Source organism: Lissotriton helveticus, chromosome 6 (assembly GCF_964261635.1).
Source record: "Lissotriton helveticus chromosome 6, aLisHel1.1, whole genome shotgun sequence".
In the NCBI taxonomy this organism is placed as follows: domain Eukaryota; kingdom Metazoa; phylum Chordata; class Amphibia; order Caudata; family Salamandridae; genus Lissotriton; species Lissotriton helveticus.
In genome coordinates, this window is record NC_136067.1 from 648,929,501 (window position 1) to 648,948,853 (window position 19,353).

The following is a 19,353-nucleotide window of genomic DNA, read 5'->3' on the forward strand; positions in this document are numbered from 1 at the left end:
CTTAACCCCCTAACCCAACTTCTTAATGGTGCAGTTAAGAGGGAGGGTTTTCAGTGTGTAGGAAGTAGTGGCGCTCAGCTATATTTGTGTACATGTTAATGAGAAGCCCCAGTGAGTACGGTGTTAACCAGGTAGGGGAGACCCCTATAACCCCTATATTCGTGTAGGATACATCCTACAACAAAGGCAGTAAAGCCAGATCCTGGGCACACATACATTAATGTATACATATAAGATCACTATAGCGTGAGTCCATGAGAAAATCAATTTCAATAAAGTTCGCAGAAGAGTTGTTTCTTGTTTCTTAAATTTCAATCACGTGGAAAAGCAACCAGCAAAAACAACCGGCCAACCAGAAGGATATTGACGCCAGCCACGGGTAACCCTTCTCCTCAACTCTAAAATTCCATAGTCCTGACACACACCTGTGTCTTTCCCTTGCCATCCTATTTTACATGGAATGGATCCGAGCCATATGAACCAGTTGTGCTACTCTTGAATAAATCGTCAACTACTAGACACATACCCATGCCCCCACCCGTGTCTTTCATTGTGTTATTAAATACCACTGAACAAGATCAAATATACACTTAAATGCTTTCCTACTGACCTTGCGGTTCAGACCTGCCGGATTGGAATTATCACCGGCATCTCGAATATATTGCTCCGTTTATCAGAATCACAAATTCCATTTACTGATATTACAGTGAAGAGTAATCCATACTCTACTTTCCAGCCGGTTTGGGATTTTCACCGGCTCCAGGCCCTAAAGAAGTTGTGGGAGTATCCAGCTTCTTGATGGGACTGGAAGTTCAGCCTTTTCAGAAGCTGGGACAGAGCTTGGGATACTGCCCCTTCTGCTCCGTATGGCTCCTCATTGGCCTCAGGGGTGCACTAATACGTGCTGTGACAGCTCCATTTTAGCAGATATACTGTGCTACCTGATGCATGCGCCATATGTCTGCTAAATAAAATGGATGGTGCCTGTGTGATGGGACAATAGTTAAATTACAACCCTAAAACATGTGAAATCCAGACATCTAGCCACCTAGTTTGGTGTTTTTAAGCAGCCCCCTCTAGATGGATCGTGCCTCAGCAGCCGCGGCCCGTGGAGGGAGTTACAGTGGGGCAGGAAGGCGGGGAGGGGAGGGGCAGGGTGGAGGTTACTAAAAACCGGCATATGGATAATTGCAAATAAGTAAACAATTTAATGAATAAAACGAATTTCGTAGCGCACCTTGCATCGCAAAATGCGATGCAGTGAGCGCTACGAAATTCGTTTTATTAATTAAATTGTTTACTTACCTGCAATTATCCATATGCCGGTTTTTAGCACCCCCCCACCCTGCCCCTCCCCGCCTTCTTGCCCCACCGTAACTCCCTCCACGGACCGCGGCTGTGCCTCAGCCTTGTCAGTCCCCCTCCTCCTCTTGTCAAAAGTTGTGTTTCTATGAACACCACTAAGTTAAATAATTAGCAACTTTGGGCAGGTGCAAGGGGCAGTAACTTGTGGCACACAGAAGGCAAGGCTCCACCCTGAAACCCCTGTTAAGGAGCTGCCATCAGCCTGTATCACAGTGGAAAATGATTGTATAAAAATGCACATATTCTTATTTTTGCAATTTAATATTCATGCGAGTGCACTGAAATTATTTAGCCCAAGACTGGATATATGTTTATATATGAATATATATGTTTATACACACACACACCCATGCGCACGCACACACACACACAGACACACACGTATTAATATACTTATACAAATAGTTGGTTTAGCTTGTTTCAGATGAGGCGAGAGAGAAAATTACAGTGCTATTTAGTTCACATTGCTGTGCCTTTGAGTTTCCATTGTTAGAGCCGTACATATGGAACATAATATTATATTTACTGTTTATGCCGATGTGTACTTAGAATATTTTATGCATTGTGTATTATATGACTTCTATTATTCTTTATTTTTCCAAGATTAAAACAAATAGTGTGGAGGCCCTTTAAACATTGTGGTTACTTATGTAGGACAAATGTGACTAACAGAGGGTTTTCAGGTTACGCTGTATGTCCTGTGAGATGAAGGGGCCGATTCACAGAACTAATTTACGACAAAATCCTAAACTTACTACTTTTGGTATTCACAGAAGGCATAATCTTAAATTAGGATTTTGTCTAAAGTTAGGATTTTGTCTTAAATTCTAATTTAGGACACATTCCTAATTTAGGACAAAATCCTAATTTAAGCCAAAATTCTAATTTAGGACAAAATCCTAATTTAAGACCAAATCCTAATTTAAGACCAAATCCTAATTTAAGACAAAATCCTAATTTAAGACTACTAAATGCCTTCTGTGAATACAAAAAGTTGTAACTTTAGGATTTTGTCATAAGTTAGTTCTGTGAATCTGGCCTGAAGATCGTACCAACTTCAGGTGGTATGGCACCAGAATATTGTGGCCTGAACATTGTCTGACCAAAATATTGTGTCCAAAATATAATGTACAATAAAATTGACTGTGGGGAGGATTAGTAGGGAAAGGAAGAGTATGGCAAGTGTAGCTGTAAGAGGTAGCACAAAAGAGTATTTAATTTTAAAACGACCCTCGCACTGTTCCCCAACCCACCAAGTCCACAACAGATGTACTTCCATCCGCGCTCCTCTTCGCAACCTAAATGAGCCGTTGTTTGCATTTAGAGTACTCAAAAGTAGATATAACCTTGCAGGCATAAATTGAAATCACTCCTCTAACTGGAATTTCTCAATCACACCCACACTGTTTCTTAACAACTTTGGATAAAACAGCATACGTTTTGTAATTGAACTTTGATTGCTGCCCCACACACTAGCATGCACTCACACACTTTCATACCCCCTCTTTCTCTCAATATGTGGATGTATCTCTCTGACTGGAGGCTAAACTGTATCAAAGATGCCTACTCATTGCAGTGTGATATAGTGGAGCCTACACACCCCCATGGAGTATACAATGGGCCCGATTCACAAAGGTAAACTGAGGTGAAAGTTTAACTTTACAACTTTTGATAATCACAAACGGCATTTGCTACTCGTAAATGCCCTTTGTGAATACCAAAAGTTGAACTTTATTATGTATGCGATTTTATATAGCGCGAACTTTACCCAAAGGTGTCAGAGCGCTTTACATAAGGACCAGTTGAAAAACATAAGGACTTAGGATTACATGCGTTACATAGAGGATACAAACAGAAAAATTGCAAATGTACAAGATGTAGAGTCACACAAGGAGATACAAATGGATATACTCTAAGAGTCACATAGGAATGGTAGATAGTACAAAGGTCTACTGCATATACTAGTGATTAGAGTTATCTCTATATACATAGGGAAGGGATATGACTGGATATACTCTAAGAGTCTCATAGGGATGGTAGATAGTTCAAAGGTCTACTGCATATACTAGTGATTAGAGTTATCTCTATATACATAGGGAAGGGATACAAATAGATATACTCTAAGAGTCACATAGGAATGGTAGAGGGCGCAACGGTCTACTGCATATACTAGTGATTAGAGTTATCTCTATATACATAGGGAAGGGATATGACTGGAACTATAACTATATGACTATAACTATATAACTATAACTTTATGACTTTTGGTATTCAAAAAGGGCATTTAAAAGTAGTAAATGCGCCTTGTGAATACTGAAAGTCGTAAAGTTAGACTTTTGTCTCATTTTACCTTTGTGAATCGGGCCCTACAAATTCAACTTTGGAAGCAGATTGATGAGATAAGATTGGTGTCCTGAACCTACACGTTGGCTACAGGTGATACGTCTTGTACACATAGAACTGACACCATAGGGAAACTCACTATTGGGAAATAGTGAGGGTAAAGAACTCATACGTACAAGTGAAGAAAGAAGTTGGCAATGCATTAAAATTGTTTGATCTAGGGCACGCTTCCTGAAACCCAAACAGTAGCTTATGAAAATTTCATTGAGTAGACCAGAGTGTGTTAGCTGCTCATTGAAGTTAGGTAAGAAAGATGGGCCAGAAAATTCTAATTCCATAGTCTTGTAAGCACTAGAGTACCTGCATGAGCGCATAGGGACTGCCTGGAGAAGTCTTTGTGTAAGAATTAAGATGTGTCTGTTTGATGGTTGCAGCCATACATCAAATCGATCGCTGTTGCAGTCTGCTAATCCCAGTTATCCGCAAGTAACTGGGACATCAGGTGGTAAGTGGCAAGAAGGCTGGGTTTCAACAAAATAACAGTTCATGCGCACACTGAACAGATCACCCACATCCTACGGGTCATAGCATTTTGAATATGCTGAATTGTCCAGAGAGTCTGGAGATATATGTATACAGATCATAACTATTGTTTCATCTTTTACACATGTCACAATCTATAGAGAACATGTCTTGCCCATGCTTAATCTGTACTTCATTGACTTAGAGTGCTGGACATCACCACTACTCCCCTCACTGAACTAGACCGCTGGCACAGGCGGCAGAAGATCTTGGGATCCATTACGGAGCAACTAAGAGGAAAGGAGTGCAAGACTGTGATTGGCCTGCTGATCTCTGCCAAGTCGAGGCTACTGAAGAAGTGGAAGTCTGTGGACATAAGGTAAGATGTTAAAAGCCATGCAGGAGTCTGCCTCACAATTTGGAAGGCAGTCTAACTCTATGTAACCTTAATATCCTCAAAGACTTAGTGCAGTATTACAGCTGGGAATCACGTTAAAAGATGATGCTTTGCTCAAAACCATCACATCTTACACCTGTAAGCAGTAAAACCTAGGGATCTTTCTATATAATCTTTCCCAGCCCTGTCTTCCAAAGCTGGCTACAGTTCTCTGGAAATTATCAGCTGTGTGGTTTCGTAGTTGGGTTGGACTCACTCAGTGGAATAGGTAATAGGCGCCAATAGGTAATAGCACAAATTATTCTTACAAGCAAGCCTTATTAGTGACGGTGCTCAAAGGTTAGAGAGAACCACCTGCCTCTCTAGGTTCTGTGGCATAAGCAACAAGACATCATAAAATATAAACCTAAGCACACGTAAAATTCTAATGGTAATTTCCAATACATAAAACACAAGAAAATCATTCCATATGTTCTCCTCTTTTCTTTTTTCCTTTTTGATACGTCTTCGTGTTTTCAATAAGTGAACAGTTCCCAAGCCAACACGTGTTTCGTCGCCTCAGTATGCTTGTAAATGCGACTTGTTCACGGCTAGGTAGAGCATAATACAACGTTTTACAACACTTGAAATTCGCAAAACATTTGTTACTTTTAGAAACAAATGTGCTCCCAGGGCTAATCCACGTGGTGCGGTGCTGAGTAAAGTTAGCACCTTGCATTACGGTGTTTATTCATGCATATTGTGCATAAGAGTGGCTAAATAGTAACAAGTCTTCACATGTTATGAAGACACAAGAGTGTATATACATTGATTGTGTTTAAACAGTGAATAGTGCACGTGATGATTGTTTTTTTTATATATTTTTTTTATTTTAACAGTAAGACGAGAGTAGGCAATACAGACAGCAGTGTTTCGCAGTGAAATACAGAACAGTGCCAGGCGGGGGAAATATACAAACAAGAATCACTGTAAAAAGTAAAAGGCCCATCACGGGTACACATAACGGAAAAAGGAAATAGGCGATCCATCAATCAATCAAAAACAATCCCACCCGCGCGACCTCGTCCACAATGTTACAGGATAATTAAGCCAGCGAACACACCCAGACAATAAAGGATTCGTGAAAAATAAACAGCCCATCTCTCGTAGAAGGAAAGGGAAAAGACAAAAGGGGCCATAGAACAAAAGAAAGGCAAAATAAAAAACCCCACCCCTAACGCCCCCACCCTGCACCCCTGCAATGGCTACGGCCTAACCCCACTAGCAGCGTGCCTGTCGCCCAAGTACTACCCTAAAGGAAGGGAAAAGAGAAAGCGGAGGAGGAGAAAGCAAACACACTCTCGGTCTCCCATACCCCCCGCCAACAGCGACCACCCCGAGACATGGTAAAATCAATATGTAGCAATTATACAAACCAGTCAGGGGAGGATAAACAACAACCACCCAATTCCCGTCACAATATAGGCACAACCCCGGCGTTGCCAAAAGCTATTATATCGGACCCCATCGATAAAGTTCAGCCCTGGCCAGTACGGTCCGTCAGAAAAGTCTGTACCACTCGAGCCGCCATTTTGATGGTAAAGGCAAAGCGTCCATGAAAGTTCTTGACAGCACAAGAGGATCGAATACAGGATAAAAGTTCACGGCTCGAACGAGGAAAGGCGTCCAAGAACAGCGAGTATCCGGAACCATCACCAAGGAACTCGTAGCCACATGGAAGACCGTATATAGATGCGTTGGGCGGCCGCAGGGTCAGGCGAGAGACGCTAGCGAGAAGCACGGGCTGGCTCGTCGGTAACAGGGGACCGTCAAGGTTCATGAATTCCGGGTTATGCACAGGGACCTCGACCTCTGATGGGCAATGCACCGCTGGTACCACCTCTAGCTGGAAACTAAACGAGGTGTCGTCCTCAGGTTCCAGGATACCGTCCACTTTCACCATCAGTGTCTGGAACACAGCGACTGTGTGCGAATGGAGCGCCCCAATGGCGGCCACAACGGCCTGCAGCAATGGCGTGCCTTCCGTCCGCTCCATCACCTCTCAGTAGGCGACAGAGCCGGACTTGAACCCCGGAGGCCGGCTACTCCGGAGTCGCAGGCCACGCAAATCTGGTATCAAATAATGGGCGCTCTTCGTGTTACAGAACACACCTTCGCCGTCAGAGAGGGCCCCAGCCCGTCGACCCCGGGAGGGCAGCAAGGTCTCCGGGCACCGGGCCCCCACCACAGCAGCCGGCGTGTCCCCGGTGTAGATCGTTCAAAGGATCTTCACAAAAAGCCAACAATTCAGGCACTCTTCGGGAGACCGGGCTCAGTCCAGGTCTCACGGCCGATGTTGTTCAACTCTGACCTGGGTAGTCCAGAAATCGAGGCCCCGGCTTCCACGCGGTGTTAGGCCGAGAATGGAAACACGGCGTATCTTCGTCAGCCGATGAGGTAGAAATTTCGGGATTGCACCTTTAGAAGCAGTAGACCTTCATAAACAAGGAGATCAGGTGTAAGGTCAGGATTAAGACAGGATAATCGAGCTGCTGGCGGAGGTCGGCGGAGCCGGGAGCTTACGTGGCCATCTTGGTTCGTAGCGTAGCTCCTCCCACGTGATGATTGTTGATTCCATGGTTAGATTTCATAATTTGTATGAGTCATGGCAATATGATCTTAGGGCAAAGCCAGAGTATGCCACCCAGTGACCAGACTTAAAGACACCACATAGTCTCAAAGTGATTAGCACAGTAACTATTAGGGCCACTAACTTGAACAAATTCACTTTAAACTATCTGCGAAGAAACCAACAACAAACAAGAAGCACTACTATGAGAATTTCACTCAAAGATATACTTTGTTTAGTTCAAAGATTAAGAGCAAGCTATTGCGCAGTGGCCAAAAGCCTTCTAAATTAAACCCAAACAGGACCTACTTTAATGTGGCGATAATTACCAGCCACACTACTCCTGTGGCGTAAGGGGTAATTCTTGTAAGGACTGTTATGCTGCTCTTTGCATCAACTCCTCAAAATATCCGATTTGTATGTATCTCAAAATCTGTAAGGGAAGCACAGAACAACAAGTGGACTAGTTATAGTCTCAGTGTGTGGTCTGATACCCACAAACTTGTCAGACTACAAGCTCACACGACCGCGCACTACCGTGGTGTGAATAAGGACAAATGCTTTGTTGTCCTTACATGAAAGTTTCATCCAAAAGCCACCGATACGCGACCTCCCCCGCCTCACGCCGGACTCCAAATTCGAGTGCTGGCATCTTTGCCGAGCCTCGCTAACTCCTCTCCAGCTGGTCATGTGATCAGGTCCTGAATGGTGAGCCCGTGGTGTGACCCGGAGGAGGTATCTATATTGGAATGTACCCATTTGTATATATAGTATGGGTTTTATTAGCCTATCAAAAGAGCAAGGTAGTAGGCTCTTGCGCAAAATGACATATTACCTCACAAAAATAGTTGCAGATATAATGCCTGTATTATATTGGAAGCGTGTATTTTAGTGATTAATTTAGAAGATACCACTGGGGCATAGTATAACATTCTATCTACCCCGTGGTGACTGAAATGAGGTGTCCACTTTAATAAAGTATGTCCCCATCAGGAAAGGTGTGTCTATCATTGGTCTCAAAGACCGGGTATACACAAATCCGCGGCCCTATTGGAAAAGGTTCGCCTGTATTTTAATACTTATTGAAACCGGGGTGAAGGCTGTAAAGCGCGAACGTAAAGTGTGCCTCGATGATGCTCCCTTCTTATTTCTATTCCTTTCTGGAACCATGAACACACTTATCACATGTGTGTTCCACTGGTCCCGTACTATTCAGTCCATATCTCAAAACGACTAACTATTTTTTTTAAACATGCGCAAAATATCTCCACATAGGTGTGTATTGACAGTATATTCACAGGTGGTTTTTACTGCTAAAAAGGTACTTTTAAAGTTAGTGGTGATGTGGCAGGCATTTTAGTGCATAGAAGCTTATGTAAGTGTGTATACTATATATCATAGGGGTTGTCATCAGTGGCTAAAATGTATAAGCGACATCCCCACTATAATGCCTGCCACATCACCACTAACTTTAAAAGCACCTTTATAGCAGTGGAAGCCATCTGTGGATATACTGTCAATACACACCTACGTGGGATGCACCTGTTTAAAAAGAATAGTTAGTCATTTTGAGATATGGACTGAATAATACGGGACCAGTGGAACACACATGTGATAAGTGTGTTCATGGATCCAGAAAGGAGCAGATGTGATGGGGAAGGGGAGTAGTAACATACTGGCGAATCATGCTAATTGGGGGCGTACGTAGCGTTCAAAACATAATGACTTCCCTCGCCCTAACCTCGTAATGGTCTCCGTGGGAAGGCCCAAGGCTGGGGCCGTCATAGCCGCGCCTTCATCTGTTTGTCTGCTTGCGGCCACTTAAAACGGGACAGGGAGTTAGCAACTGTATTGTCCATCCCAGGCTCATGTTTAACAGTAAAGTATACATTACGCTGCAAACATCCCAACACTAGTTTTTTCAATAAGCGCAGAACCCAGGTGCATTTTGCCCTCTGGTTGTTAATCGCCATTACCACTGACATGCTGTCAGACCAAAATACAATATGCCTGTTTTTCAAAATGTCACCCCACAAATGCAGCACCACAATAATTGGGAACAGCTCTCGGTAGGTAATATTGTGGGTGAGTCCTGACACCACCCACTCTTCCGGCCAGCGCTGCATGCACCACTTGGTGCCCAACACTGCCCCGAAGCCCACGCTGCCTGCAGCATCTGTGTGTAGCTCTAACTCAACATTGGCTTGACTACGTTGCTGCCATGTTATTGCTCCATTGAACCCTTTCAGAAATTCCTTCCAGATGGCTAAGTCATTTCTGACCTCCAAGGAAAGCCTGGTGTGATGATGTTTGACCCGCAAGCCAGACATTGCCCGCGCGATACTTCTAGAGAAGGCCCTGCCCATAGGTATCACCCTGAGCGCAAAATTAAGCTGCCCCACCAGGACTTGTAGTTGGTGAAGCGTCACCTTGCGTGCAGACAAACAAGCTTCTATGGCAGCCCCAAAAGCCGCTACTTTCTCCTGGGGGAGTCTGCACACACCTTCCCTGGTGTCGCTGGCCCCTCCGTCTTTTCTGCGGCCAAGGGTACACCCTGTGCTTTTGCTAGATGCTGGAAGCTCAGTAGGGCCTTCCTGCACGCCGGGGATCCCTGTGGTCCTAGAGAAAGAAAGTTGTCTAAATAGTGCACCACCTCAGCTAATGCAACAAATTGCTGCACTGCCCTTTCCAGAAACCTCTTGAGCGTTTCAAGCACCGCGCTTGCTATAGAGCACCCCATTGGCATGCAAAGATCAATGAAGAACTCTTCTTCAAAGGAGAAACCTAGAAGCCTGGTGTCATCTGGGTGGACTGGCAGGAGGCGAAACGCAGCCTCAATGTCTGATTTTGCCATTAATGCTCCCTCTCTTAGTCCTTGTAGTTTTTGTATTGCCGTGTCAAAGGTGGTGTAACGCACCGTGCACAGCTCTGGGTCAAGTTTGTCATTAACCGACAACCCTGGTGGGCTCGACAGGTTATGGATCAGACGGAATTTCCCTTTCTCTTTCTTTGGTACTAACCCCAATGGTGAGCATACTAAGTCGGCCTTGGCAACTGTTGGAAGGGACCCACTAACCCCCCCAACAATACTTATTTCATGATCTTTTGTCTAGTCCCCTCTGGATTTTGCAGGACTGAGCGCTTGTTACGTTGTGGAGTCGTGGAAGGGGGAGCAACAGATGAGATGCGAAAGACAAAACTAAAACCAAGGTGTGAAAACTGAGCCTCTTGTATCTTGTCATAAATTTACTTAGGAGGTGTGTCAGGACATGAAGCTGGATGGGAGTGGGTAAGTTTCTAGGGTGCTTGAGCGTGGCGTCCCTTGCCCTGGGGTTGGGTATGTGCGGGCTGCTCTTTTGGTCTTCCCAATTTTTGTAGCATTTACTCTCTGGGTGTCCCTGCATGCCACAGAAGGAACACAAATGTTTAAACTTGCATGCTGTGCCTAGATTGCACTCATTCTTATTGTTCTTATTGAACTGCCAGCAGGCCTGTTTTTATCCCCTGACCCTCTGTCCCCTCAAAAGGGCTGATTCGTCTTATTAGCTGGCACAGTTGAAAAAAACACTGCATGCCATATATTTATCTCTCGCTGGTCCCAAGCTACCTCCGGATTGACTGCTTTCATTTGCCGGAATTTGTTGTCATACTGGAGCCACCCTGTCCCTGGGAATTCTGATGCTGCCCCATGGATCATGAACATGTAACTGATTAATTGGGCTGCCACGGTGGGATATCTTTCTACCATGATTGCCGCATAAATAGCGAACCCTGTGACCCAATTCTTAATGGACCAATCCACCCATACTCTGTTTTGTTTCAGCTCTCCCTCCTTCCCCATCCTGCTTTTCCCCGGGACTACCCCCACGTCAATGAGGTCAAAGACATCCACAAACTCTCCCCAGAATATATTTTCTTTGGTCTCCACTGGTACATGCCATGTGATCCCCGCTGAAGGGGCTACCGCCATTGATGCAGACCCGTAAATCAGTGGGCTATGTGCGAGGAGTGGCTGCCCTGTGAATACTGACCCTATGGCTAAGGGAGGTGCTTATAAGGGGACCACCGACCCTGATGTACCATTACTATTCGCTGGCCCCTGAGACGTTGCCGCCACTACAACTGGAGACTGAGCCACACCTCCAGACTGAACCCAAATTTGAGCTATCCCACTGGCTTGGTGTGCTACCACCGGGGGAGCAGTTTGCGCGGTAATTGGCGTTGGGGGCCCTACTCCTGTTGTGACTGGGAGACCCACAGCCTGTGTTACATTGGTTAACATTGGGCTTCCAGCCGGCCGCATAATTGGCCCACCTGACTGCCCCGGGGGGGCCGAGTTTGTAGGTTGTGCAGTGTCCGGCACCAAGGCCGTTTGGTCCACCACCCCATCCTCACCTGAGGTAGTGGCCTGAGAGTCCATGGATTTGTTGCGCTTTTCTGGTTGCGCGTCTTTAAACCTCTCTGGCGTCCACCGTGCTTGCTTGGCCCACTTTGTGTCCTGTTGCGCGCACCTCCCGGCCCCTTGCGACAATGTCCGAAGCGCCCAATCGATGCTCCCTTTCTTAGCGACCTCTCATAATTCTGCCAGTGAGCGAAAATCGTCTTTTGTGGCCGGGGCGTCCTTGCCCTTTTGAGCCCGTTTAGGAGGTATTCTGCACTAAAGGAAACAAATAATAATTAGACATTGTTCTTTTTACCCCTTGCCTCCTTTGACCCGGGCCCTGGGGATCCTCATTGCGCCAATGCCCCACAGTAAACTCCACAACTATAAATCATGTCATTATTTCAACCCCATGCATTAACCGAGGCGCTAACCATACTTACTACGCCAGCGTACCCCTATTCAACACAACATGCAAACCCCACTGTAAAACGAAACCTCAAAAGCATGCCATTGTTTCAACACATTGTTAGAAGGGGGAGGTCTCGGGGACAGAGGTAGTTACTTCTGGCCACTCCGGGACCCCCCTCCTCTAGGAACGTTACTGAGCACTTGAGTCAGACCCTCCCAGGGGGAAGGATTACGCATTTATGGTCATGTACATGGAGACTCTGCCACACTACAAATTAACACCACACTAGTTGATCAGTTGCAGAACACGTTCTTTATAAAGCAATTTTCGTCAGGTCAATATTACGATACACAAACAGGCTAGGGACCAGGATTACTCCGAGGTTGGACGGGACTTGAGAAGGTTGCGTGCGGGGGTCCTCTGGAGGATGTTCGAGATACTCACAGTCTCCCAGGAGGGGATAGTCTTTAGTTCGGACGGGCTCTGGGGAGCCGTGGGGATTAGCACTCCTGGCCCAGGGGTTGGATGCAGCGTATCCAGCGTATGGCTCTCAATCCTCGAGCCGCGGTATATGAAGGTGCTGCGATGCGCGAGTATCAGGCGTACGACTCACAATCCTCGAGTCGCGTGATACTGAGGTGTTCCGGAGCGGCGGGTTCGCATACAACTCGTACGTCCGAGCGCAGTTTGTCCACTTATGGTCCACTCAAAACGAGTTCTGGGCACGGCTCGCACCTTCGCTCACTCTCAGGATGAGCCGCGACCAGGTCTGCAGGGTTCCAGGCGACAGGGAAAGACGTAGGTTTCGCTCTTTCCACAGGATGAGCCGCGACCAGGTCTGCAGGGCTCCAGGAGACTTGGACGGAACATATGTTTCGCTCTTTCCATAGGACGAGCCGCGACCAGGTATGCAGGGCTCCAGGAGACAGGGATGGAACATAGATTTCGTCCATTCCACAGGATGAGCCGCGACCAGGTCCGCAGGGTTCCAGGAGACAGGGATGGGACATAGATGTCGTTCTTTCCACAGGATGAGCCACAACCAGGTCTGCAGGGCTCTCTTCTTCCAGGATTCAACTGGCTAACTCCACACGCGCCTTCTGTTATATTCCTTTCTTTCCTTTGAAGTTCTAGCCCTCCCAGGCGGCTTCCTGGGGCCCGGGGCTGATTGTCCGGGTGTCGGCCCATCTGGCACTCTTCCTCTTTGAAGTTTGGCTGGGGGGCTTAAAGACGCCCGGCGGGGTGCGGGGCTATCCCTGGCAGGAGGTGTGATCGAAACTCCTCTGCCCCATTCTACGGGGGAGAGGCTCGCTTCCCACATGTCGCGTTGGGGGTCTGGGTTTTTCGGGGCTTGGAGTACTGTATGGGGGCTATTGGGTCGGGTCTCTGGAGGGAAGGAGTGATGGCGGACCGAGGTCATCTATGGCTATGCTTGGGTACTCGGCTTCCTGTCACTGGGGGGAGTGGGGGTGCTACACGGAGGCTGCTACTATTCCTCCGGGGTCAATAGGGATCGGGCGGACAGTGGATAGGTTTATACTGGGGTTGGCCTCGCACGGGACCAATGGTCGGGGTCCTGGATGTAGGGAGACCCACGCCAAGGGGGCCAGGTCTAACACACGTCCCCCCCAGCTGAAAGGCAGGGAGAACTACCCATTCCCCTGGGAGTTCTCCTCACTGAGGCGGAAAAACCTGGATAGACCGTCCGCGTTGGCGTGGTCGGTACCCGGGCGGTGTTCTACGGTGAAGTCCATTCCCTGGAGGGAAATGGACCACCGTAACAGTTTTGTGTTCTCTCCTCTCATCTGCATTAATCACATGAGGGGGCGGTGGTCGGTTTGGACCCGGAAGTGAGTTCCGAACAGGTAGGGCCTCAGCTTCTTCAGGGCCGAAACCACCGCGAAGGCCTCCTGCTCGATGGTGCTCCACTTTTGCTCCATGGGCAGTAACCTCCTGCTAATGAATGCGACTGGCTGGTCTTGGCCCTCCTCATTTAGTTGGGATAGAACTGCCCCTATGCCATGCTCGGAGGCGTCGGTCTGGACAACAAACTCCCGGGAGTAGTCAGGGGCCTGGAGTACAGGGGCAGTGCACATGGCTGTCTTCAAGGCGTCAAAAGCGTTCTGACAGGTGGGGGTCCAGTGCACCTTCTTAGGCTGTCTCTTAGAGGTCAGTCCTGTCAGGGGCCCCACCATGCTGCCATACCCCTTGATGAATCTCCGGTAGTAACCGGTGAGGCCGAGGAAGGCCTTCACTCAGGTCTGGGTCGTGGGGGGTTTTCAAGCCAGGATGGCGTACATTTTGAGTTGGAGGGGCGCCACCTGGTCGCTCCCTACCTGGTGCCCGAGGTAGACCACTGACCCTTGCCCAATCTGACACTTACTGGCCTTGATGGTGAGCCCGGCCCGGCGCATGGCCGACCACACCTCCCAGAGGTGTCGCAAGTGTTCTCCCCAGTAGGTGCTGAACACGGTAATATCATCCAGGTACGCGGCGCTGAATTTTTCCAGCCCTGCCAGTACCCGGTTGACCAGTTTCTGGAAGGTGGCAGGGGCGTTCTTCATCCCGAAGGGCATCACTCAGAATTGGTAGTGCCCATCGGGGGTGGAGAAGGCGGATCTCTCCTTGACTCCTTCGGTGAGGGCAATTTGCCAGTATCCTGAGGTCAGGTCAAAAGTGCTGAGGTAATGGGCCGCTCCCAGACGGTCAATGAGTTTGTCTGCCCGGGGAATGGGGTGTGCATCTGTTCGTGTGACAGCATTGAGTCCCCGGTAATCTACGCAGAACCTTAGTTCGGAAGGGGTACCTGGTGCGGCCGCTTTCGGGACCAGGACCACTGGGCTGGCCCAAGGACTGTCAGAGGACTCCACCCCCCCCCAGGGCAAGCATTTTGGAGACTTCCTCCTAATGCAGGACCGGACTCGGTCCGGGACACGGTAGGCTTTGTGCCGCACAGGGGTGCTGTCCCCAGTGTCCACATCGTGGACACACCAATCGGTGACACTGGGGACCAGGGAAAATAGGTCAGGGAACTGTCTCAGTAGCTGGCGACAGTCTCCGTGCTGTTCAGGGGTCAGGGAGGGGGAGAGAACCACTCCCTCCACGGAGCCATCCTTTTCCTTAGCACACAGGAGATCGGGTAGGGGCTCGGTCTCCTCTTCCACTCCATCATCGGTGACGAGGAGCATGCTCACCTCCGACCGTTCGAAGTGGGGTTTGAGGCGGTTCACGTGGAGGACCCTTAAAGGGTTCCTTGGGGACTGGACATCTACTAGGTAGGTGACCTGGCTCTTGCGCTCCACGACCTTGAAGGGACCGGTCCATTTGTCCTGGAGGGCGCAAGGTTCCACCGGGGCCATCACCCACACCTGCTGACCAGGCTGAAACTCTACCAGAGTGGCATTCTGGTCATACCAGCGTTTCATCTCTTCCTGGCTAGCCTCTAGGTTGGCCTCCGCGAGTTCCCTAAATTTCCGAGTCTTATTCCTTAGGGCCAGAATGTATCGGAATACGTCCTGGGATGGTTCTGGGGGCTGTCGCCCAGCCCTCTTTGACTAGGCTTAGTGGTCCTCGGACGGGGTGACCATATAGTAGCTCAAAAGGGCTGAACCCCAAGGACTTCGGGGGAACTTCCCGGTAAGCGAACAAGAGGCAGGGGAGGAGGATGTCCCACTTACACCTCAAGGGCTCCTCGAGGCCCATGATCATTCCTTTGAGGGTCCGGTTGAACCTCTCAACCAGGCCATTGCCTTGGGGGTGGTACGGGGTGGTGAATTTGTAAGTAACCCCACACTCCTGCCACAGGAACTTCATGTATTTTGAGATGAAGTTGGTCCCCCTGTCGCTCACCACCTCCGGGGGGAATCCCACCTGGGAGAATATTCCCATCAGGGCCTCCCCACCACGGGGGCCGTCACTGTTCTGAGGGGGATGGCTTCGGGGTATCTGGTGGCATGGTCCACCCGGACTAGGATGAATCGGTGGCCCATGGTGGTCCGGGGGTCCAGAGGCCCTACAATATCGATTCCCACCCGCTCAAAGGGGGTACGGACCATCGGAAGCGGCTGGAGGGGATCTTTGCGTCTTCCCCCGCTCTTCCCACTGGCCTGGCAGGTCTGGCAGGACTGGCAGTGGGTCTCTACGTTTTGGCACATCCGGGGCCAATAGAAATGGGTGACCAGCTGGTGGTAGGTCTTATCCTGCCCCAGGTGTCCGGCTAGGGGCATGTCGTGAGTCAGGCCCAGTAGGAAGTCTCTGAAGCATAGGGGTACCACCAGCACCCGGGCTGACCCTAGCTCAGCAGACTTAGGCTCGCTATAGAGTAGACCATTCTCCCAGTAGATCCAGTGGGATCCGGACTGGTCGCCGGCCGCCTGGGCCGCACACCTAGGAGGGTGGGGCAGGTGGTCTGTTCCTGGCAGAACTCTTCCCGGGAAGGTCCACTCTCTTGTCGCCATTGGGCCAATCCAGGTAGGTCCCCCAGCTCGGCAATCTGCTCGCCGGTAGGGCCCCGGGCCTCCTCCTCAGGGTTGGTTTCCCCAAGGGTTTTGGGACTGGAGGGGTCCAGTTGCCGTACTCCTCCTCTCCCCTCTCTAAGGCGGGGCTTTGGGCCACTCTCTCTGTCCCCAATTCCTCTTGAGCACTCATCCTGGCGGTCATGGACCGAGTAGTGGTGCACACCCACTCTGGCAGGCCCATCATCCTCAGATGAGCTTTCCACTCCACCTGTGTAAACGGTGAAGTCTACAGATCGTTGCCCAGTAAACAATCGACCGGCATGGAGGGTCGGACCACTACCTGCAAGGTGCCTGACACTCCCCCCGATTCGAAGGAAATTTGGGCCATTCTGCAGAGGCTCTCAGAATTGTCGGCCGAAACTACGGGACAGAGGACATGAGGGACAATCTGCTCTTCTGATACCAAGTGACAGCGGACAGCCGTGACACTCGTACCGGTGTCGCGGAGGGCCTCTACCCGGTGCCCATTGATGGTCACACACTGCGCGTACTTCGTAGTGTTGGCTGGCAGCGGAGTTCCAGGGACCATTTCTCCATCCCCTAGGGAGACCAGGGACATCGCGACTGGTTCCCACTCCTCAGGAGCTTCTAGCTCTTCCTCGAGGGCGACCGCGGTCATCTGTCGGTGGGGGCGCCAGAGATGGCTGGCTTTTTGTAGAGAGGACAATGGGGGTCACTGGCATAGTGACCGGGTTGTTAGCATTTGTAACAAGATATGGCGTTCCTTAGCCCCGGTCTGCCGAGGGGGCCCCAGGACTTGTTATGGGTGGAGACTGCGAACCTTGCTGCTGATTCCCTTGGGGGCTGCGTTGGGGCCCTGGCGGGAACTCCCGCACCCTACCTTGGCCTCCCCCCTCGCTGTCAGGGACCCTTCTCATTCCTGGCATAGTCACCCACTGGGCCCTTGGGGACCCGGGTGTTCACCCAGCGGTCTGCCTCCACAGCAAGCCTTCTTGGGTTAGTAAGCTTGCTGTCAAGGAGGTGCTGGCGCAGTTCTACAAAGAAATTTAAGGATAGGTGCTCCCAGGCTATCAAATCAAATAACTCTGCGAAAGTGGTGACCTTGCTGCCCTTGATCCAACCTTCTACGGCTCGACTGTAAAAGTTGACATACTCTACTCAGGTGGTACCAGGGAGCTTTTTGCAATCCCTGAATCGCTGCCTATACATCTCTGGGGTGAGCCCATACCTAGCTAACAGGGCCTCCTTCATGTGGCTGTAGGAATTCAGTACCATGGATGGTAGCTCTAGCAATGTATCCCTCCCCTCGCTCAGGAATCGCTCCCACAATCCGGCCCCCCAATCCTTCTCAGGGACCCAGTCGGCGGTCATAGCTACCTCACAGGCTTAGAACCATTGTTGAATGTCATCATTGCTATAGTATTCTTTTACTATGTCTTTAGGGATGATGACCTTGGCTTCTGCAGGAGGAGGGGCTCCTCGGTTCCCCGGGTGCCCAGCTTCTTCACTCCTAGCCTTGAGCTCGAGCTCCTTCAAGCTCCGTTCGTGTTCTAACTGGAGTTTCCTGCCCTCATGCTCTCGCTGCAACTTTTTCTCCTCCAACTCCCCTTGTAGCCTCAATTCTTCCATAGCTAACTTCCTTTCTGCTAATTTTAACTCCCCTTCAATTTTTAGTTTAGCTAGCTCTAACTCGCGAGCTCTGCTTCTCTCTCGGTCGGCTAGCTCCCCGGGGGACAGGCCTCTCTCTGACGTGTGGCTACGCGCAGGGGATACTGCTCTCTCTCTCTCAGGGGCTCCGGGTTGGTCCTGCCGCCCATCCCCAACACCGTTTCCTTCTACATGGGGAGGCGGAGCTCTGGACTCTAACCAGGCCCTCAGGGCCTTTTGGAAATCCTCCTTGGTGCTTAGGCCAGTAGTAGGGATTTGAAAGGCTTTACAAAATTGTTTTAGTTCCCTATGGGTGTAAGTCTCTAACTGTTCTTCTTGAAAGGCTGGGTTCGCGTCGGGTCCGGTAAGACTCATGGTGGCCGGGGGGTTACACTCCTTCACTAGTTCGGAAGATAGTTGGGCAAAAGGTTCAGTTCTGTGATTTCAGGGCTACGTTCAGGCTCGCCCTCGCTATGTAGTGTATCAGCCGCTCACTTATACAATGACCACAAATGCTGATTCGTATCCTTTCTGCTGCCACCAGTGTTAGAAGGGGGAGGTCTCTAGGGGACAGAGGTAGTTACTTCTGGCCACCCCGGGACCCCCCTCCTCTAGGAACGTTACCGAGCACTTGAGTCAGACCCTCCCTGGGGGAGGATTACGCATTTATGGTCATGTACATGGAGACTCTGCCATACTACAAATTGACACCACACTAGTTGATCAGTTGCAGAACACGTTATTTATAAAGCAATTTTCATCAGGTCAATAATACGATACACAAATAGGCTAGGGACCAGGATTACTCCGAGGTTGGACGGGACTTGAGAAGGTTGCGTGCGGGGGTCCTCTGGGGAATATTCGAGATACTCACGGTCTCCCAGGAGGGGATAGTCTTTAGTTTGGGCGGGCTCTGGGGAGCCGTGTGGATTAGCACTCCTGGCCCGGGGGTTGGATGCAGCGTATCCGGCGTATGGCTCTCAATCCTTGAGCCGCGGGATACGGAGGTGCTGTGATGCGGGAGTATCAGGCGTACGACTCACAATTCTCGAGTCGCGTGATACAGATGTGTTCCGGAGCGGCGGGTTCGCATACAACTCGTACCTCCGAGCGCAGTTTGTCCACTTATGGTCTACTCACAACGAGTTCCGGGCACTGCTCGCACCTTCGAGCACTGTTGGTTCAGGGTGCACCACAGGG

General features: G+C 49.6%; 1 protein-coding gene across 1 annotated transcript in view; it reads left to right on the plus strand.

Moving 5' to 3' along the window:
* The window catches only part of LOC144762435 (dynein axonemal heavy chain 5-like), a 1,437,549-nt gene that overhangs the window by 84,405 nt on the left and 1,333,791 nt on the right, over positions 1-19,353 (plus strand). The window contains exon 5 of the mRNA XM_078647616.1: positions 4,436-4,609. Within this exon, the coding sequence (XP_078503742.1) occupies positions 4,436-4,609 (174 nt within the window). The remainder of the gene's footprint in view (positions 1-4,435; positions 4,610-19,353) is intronic.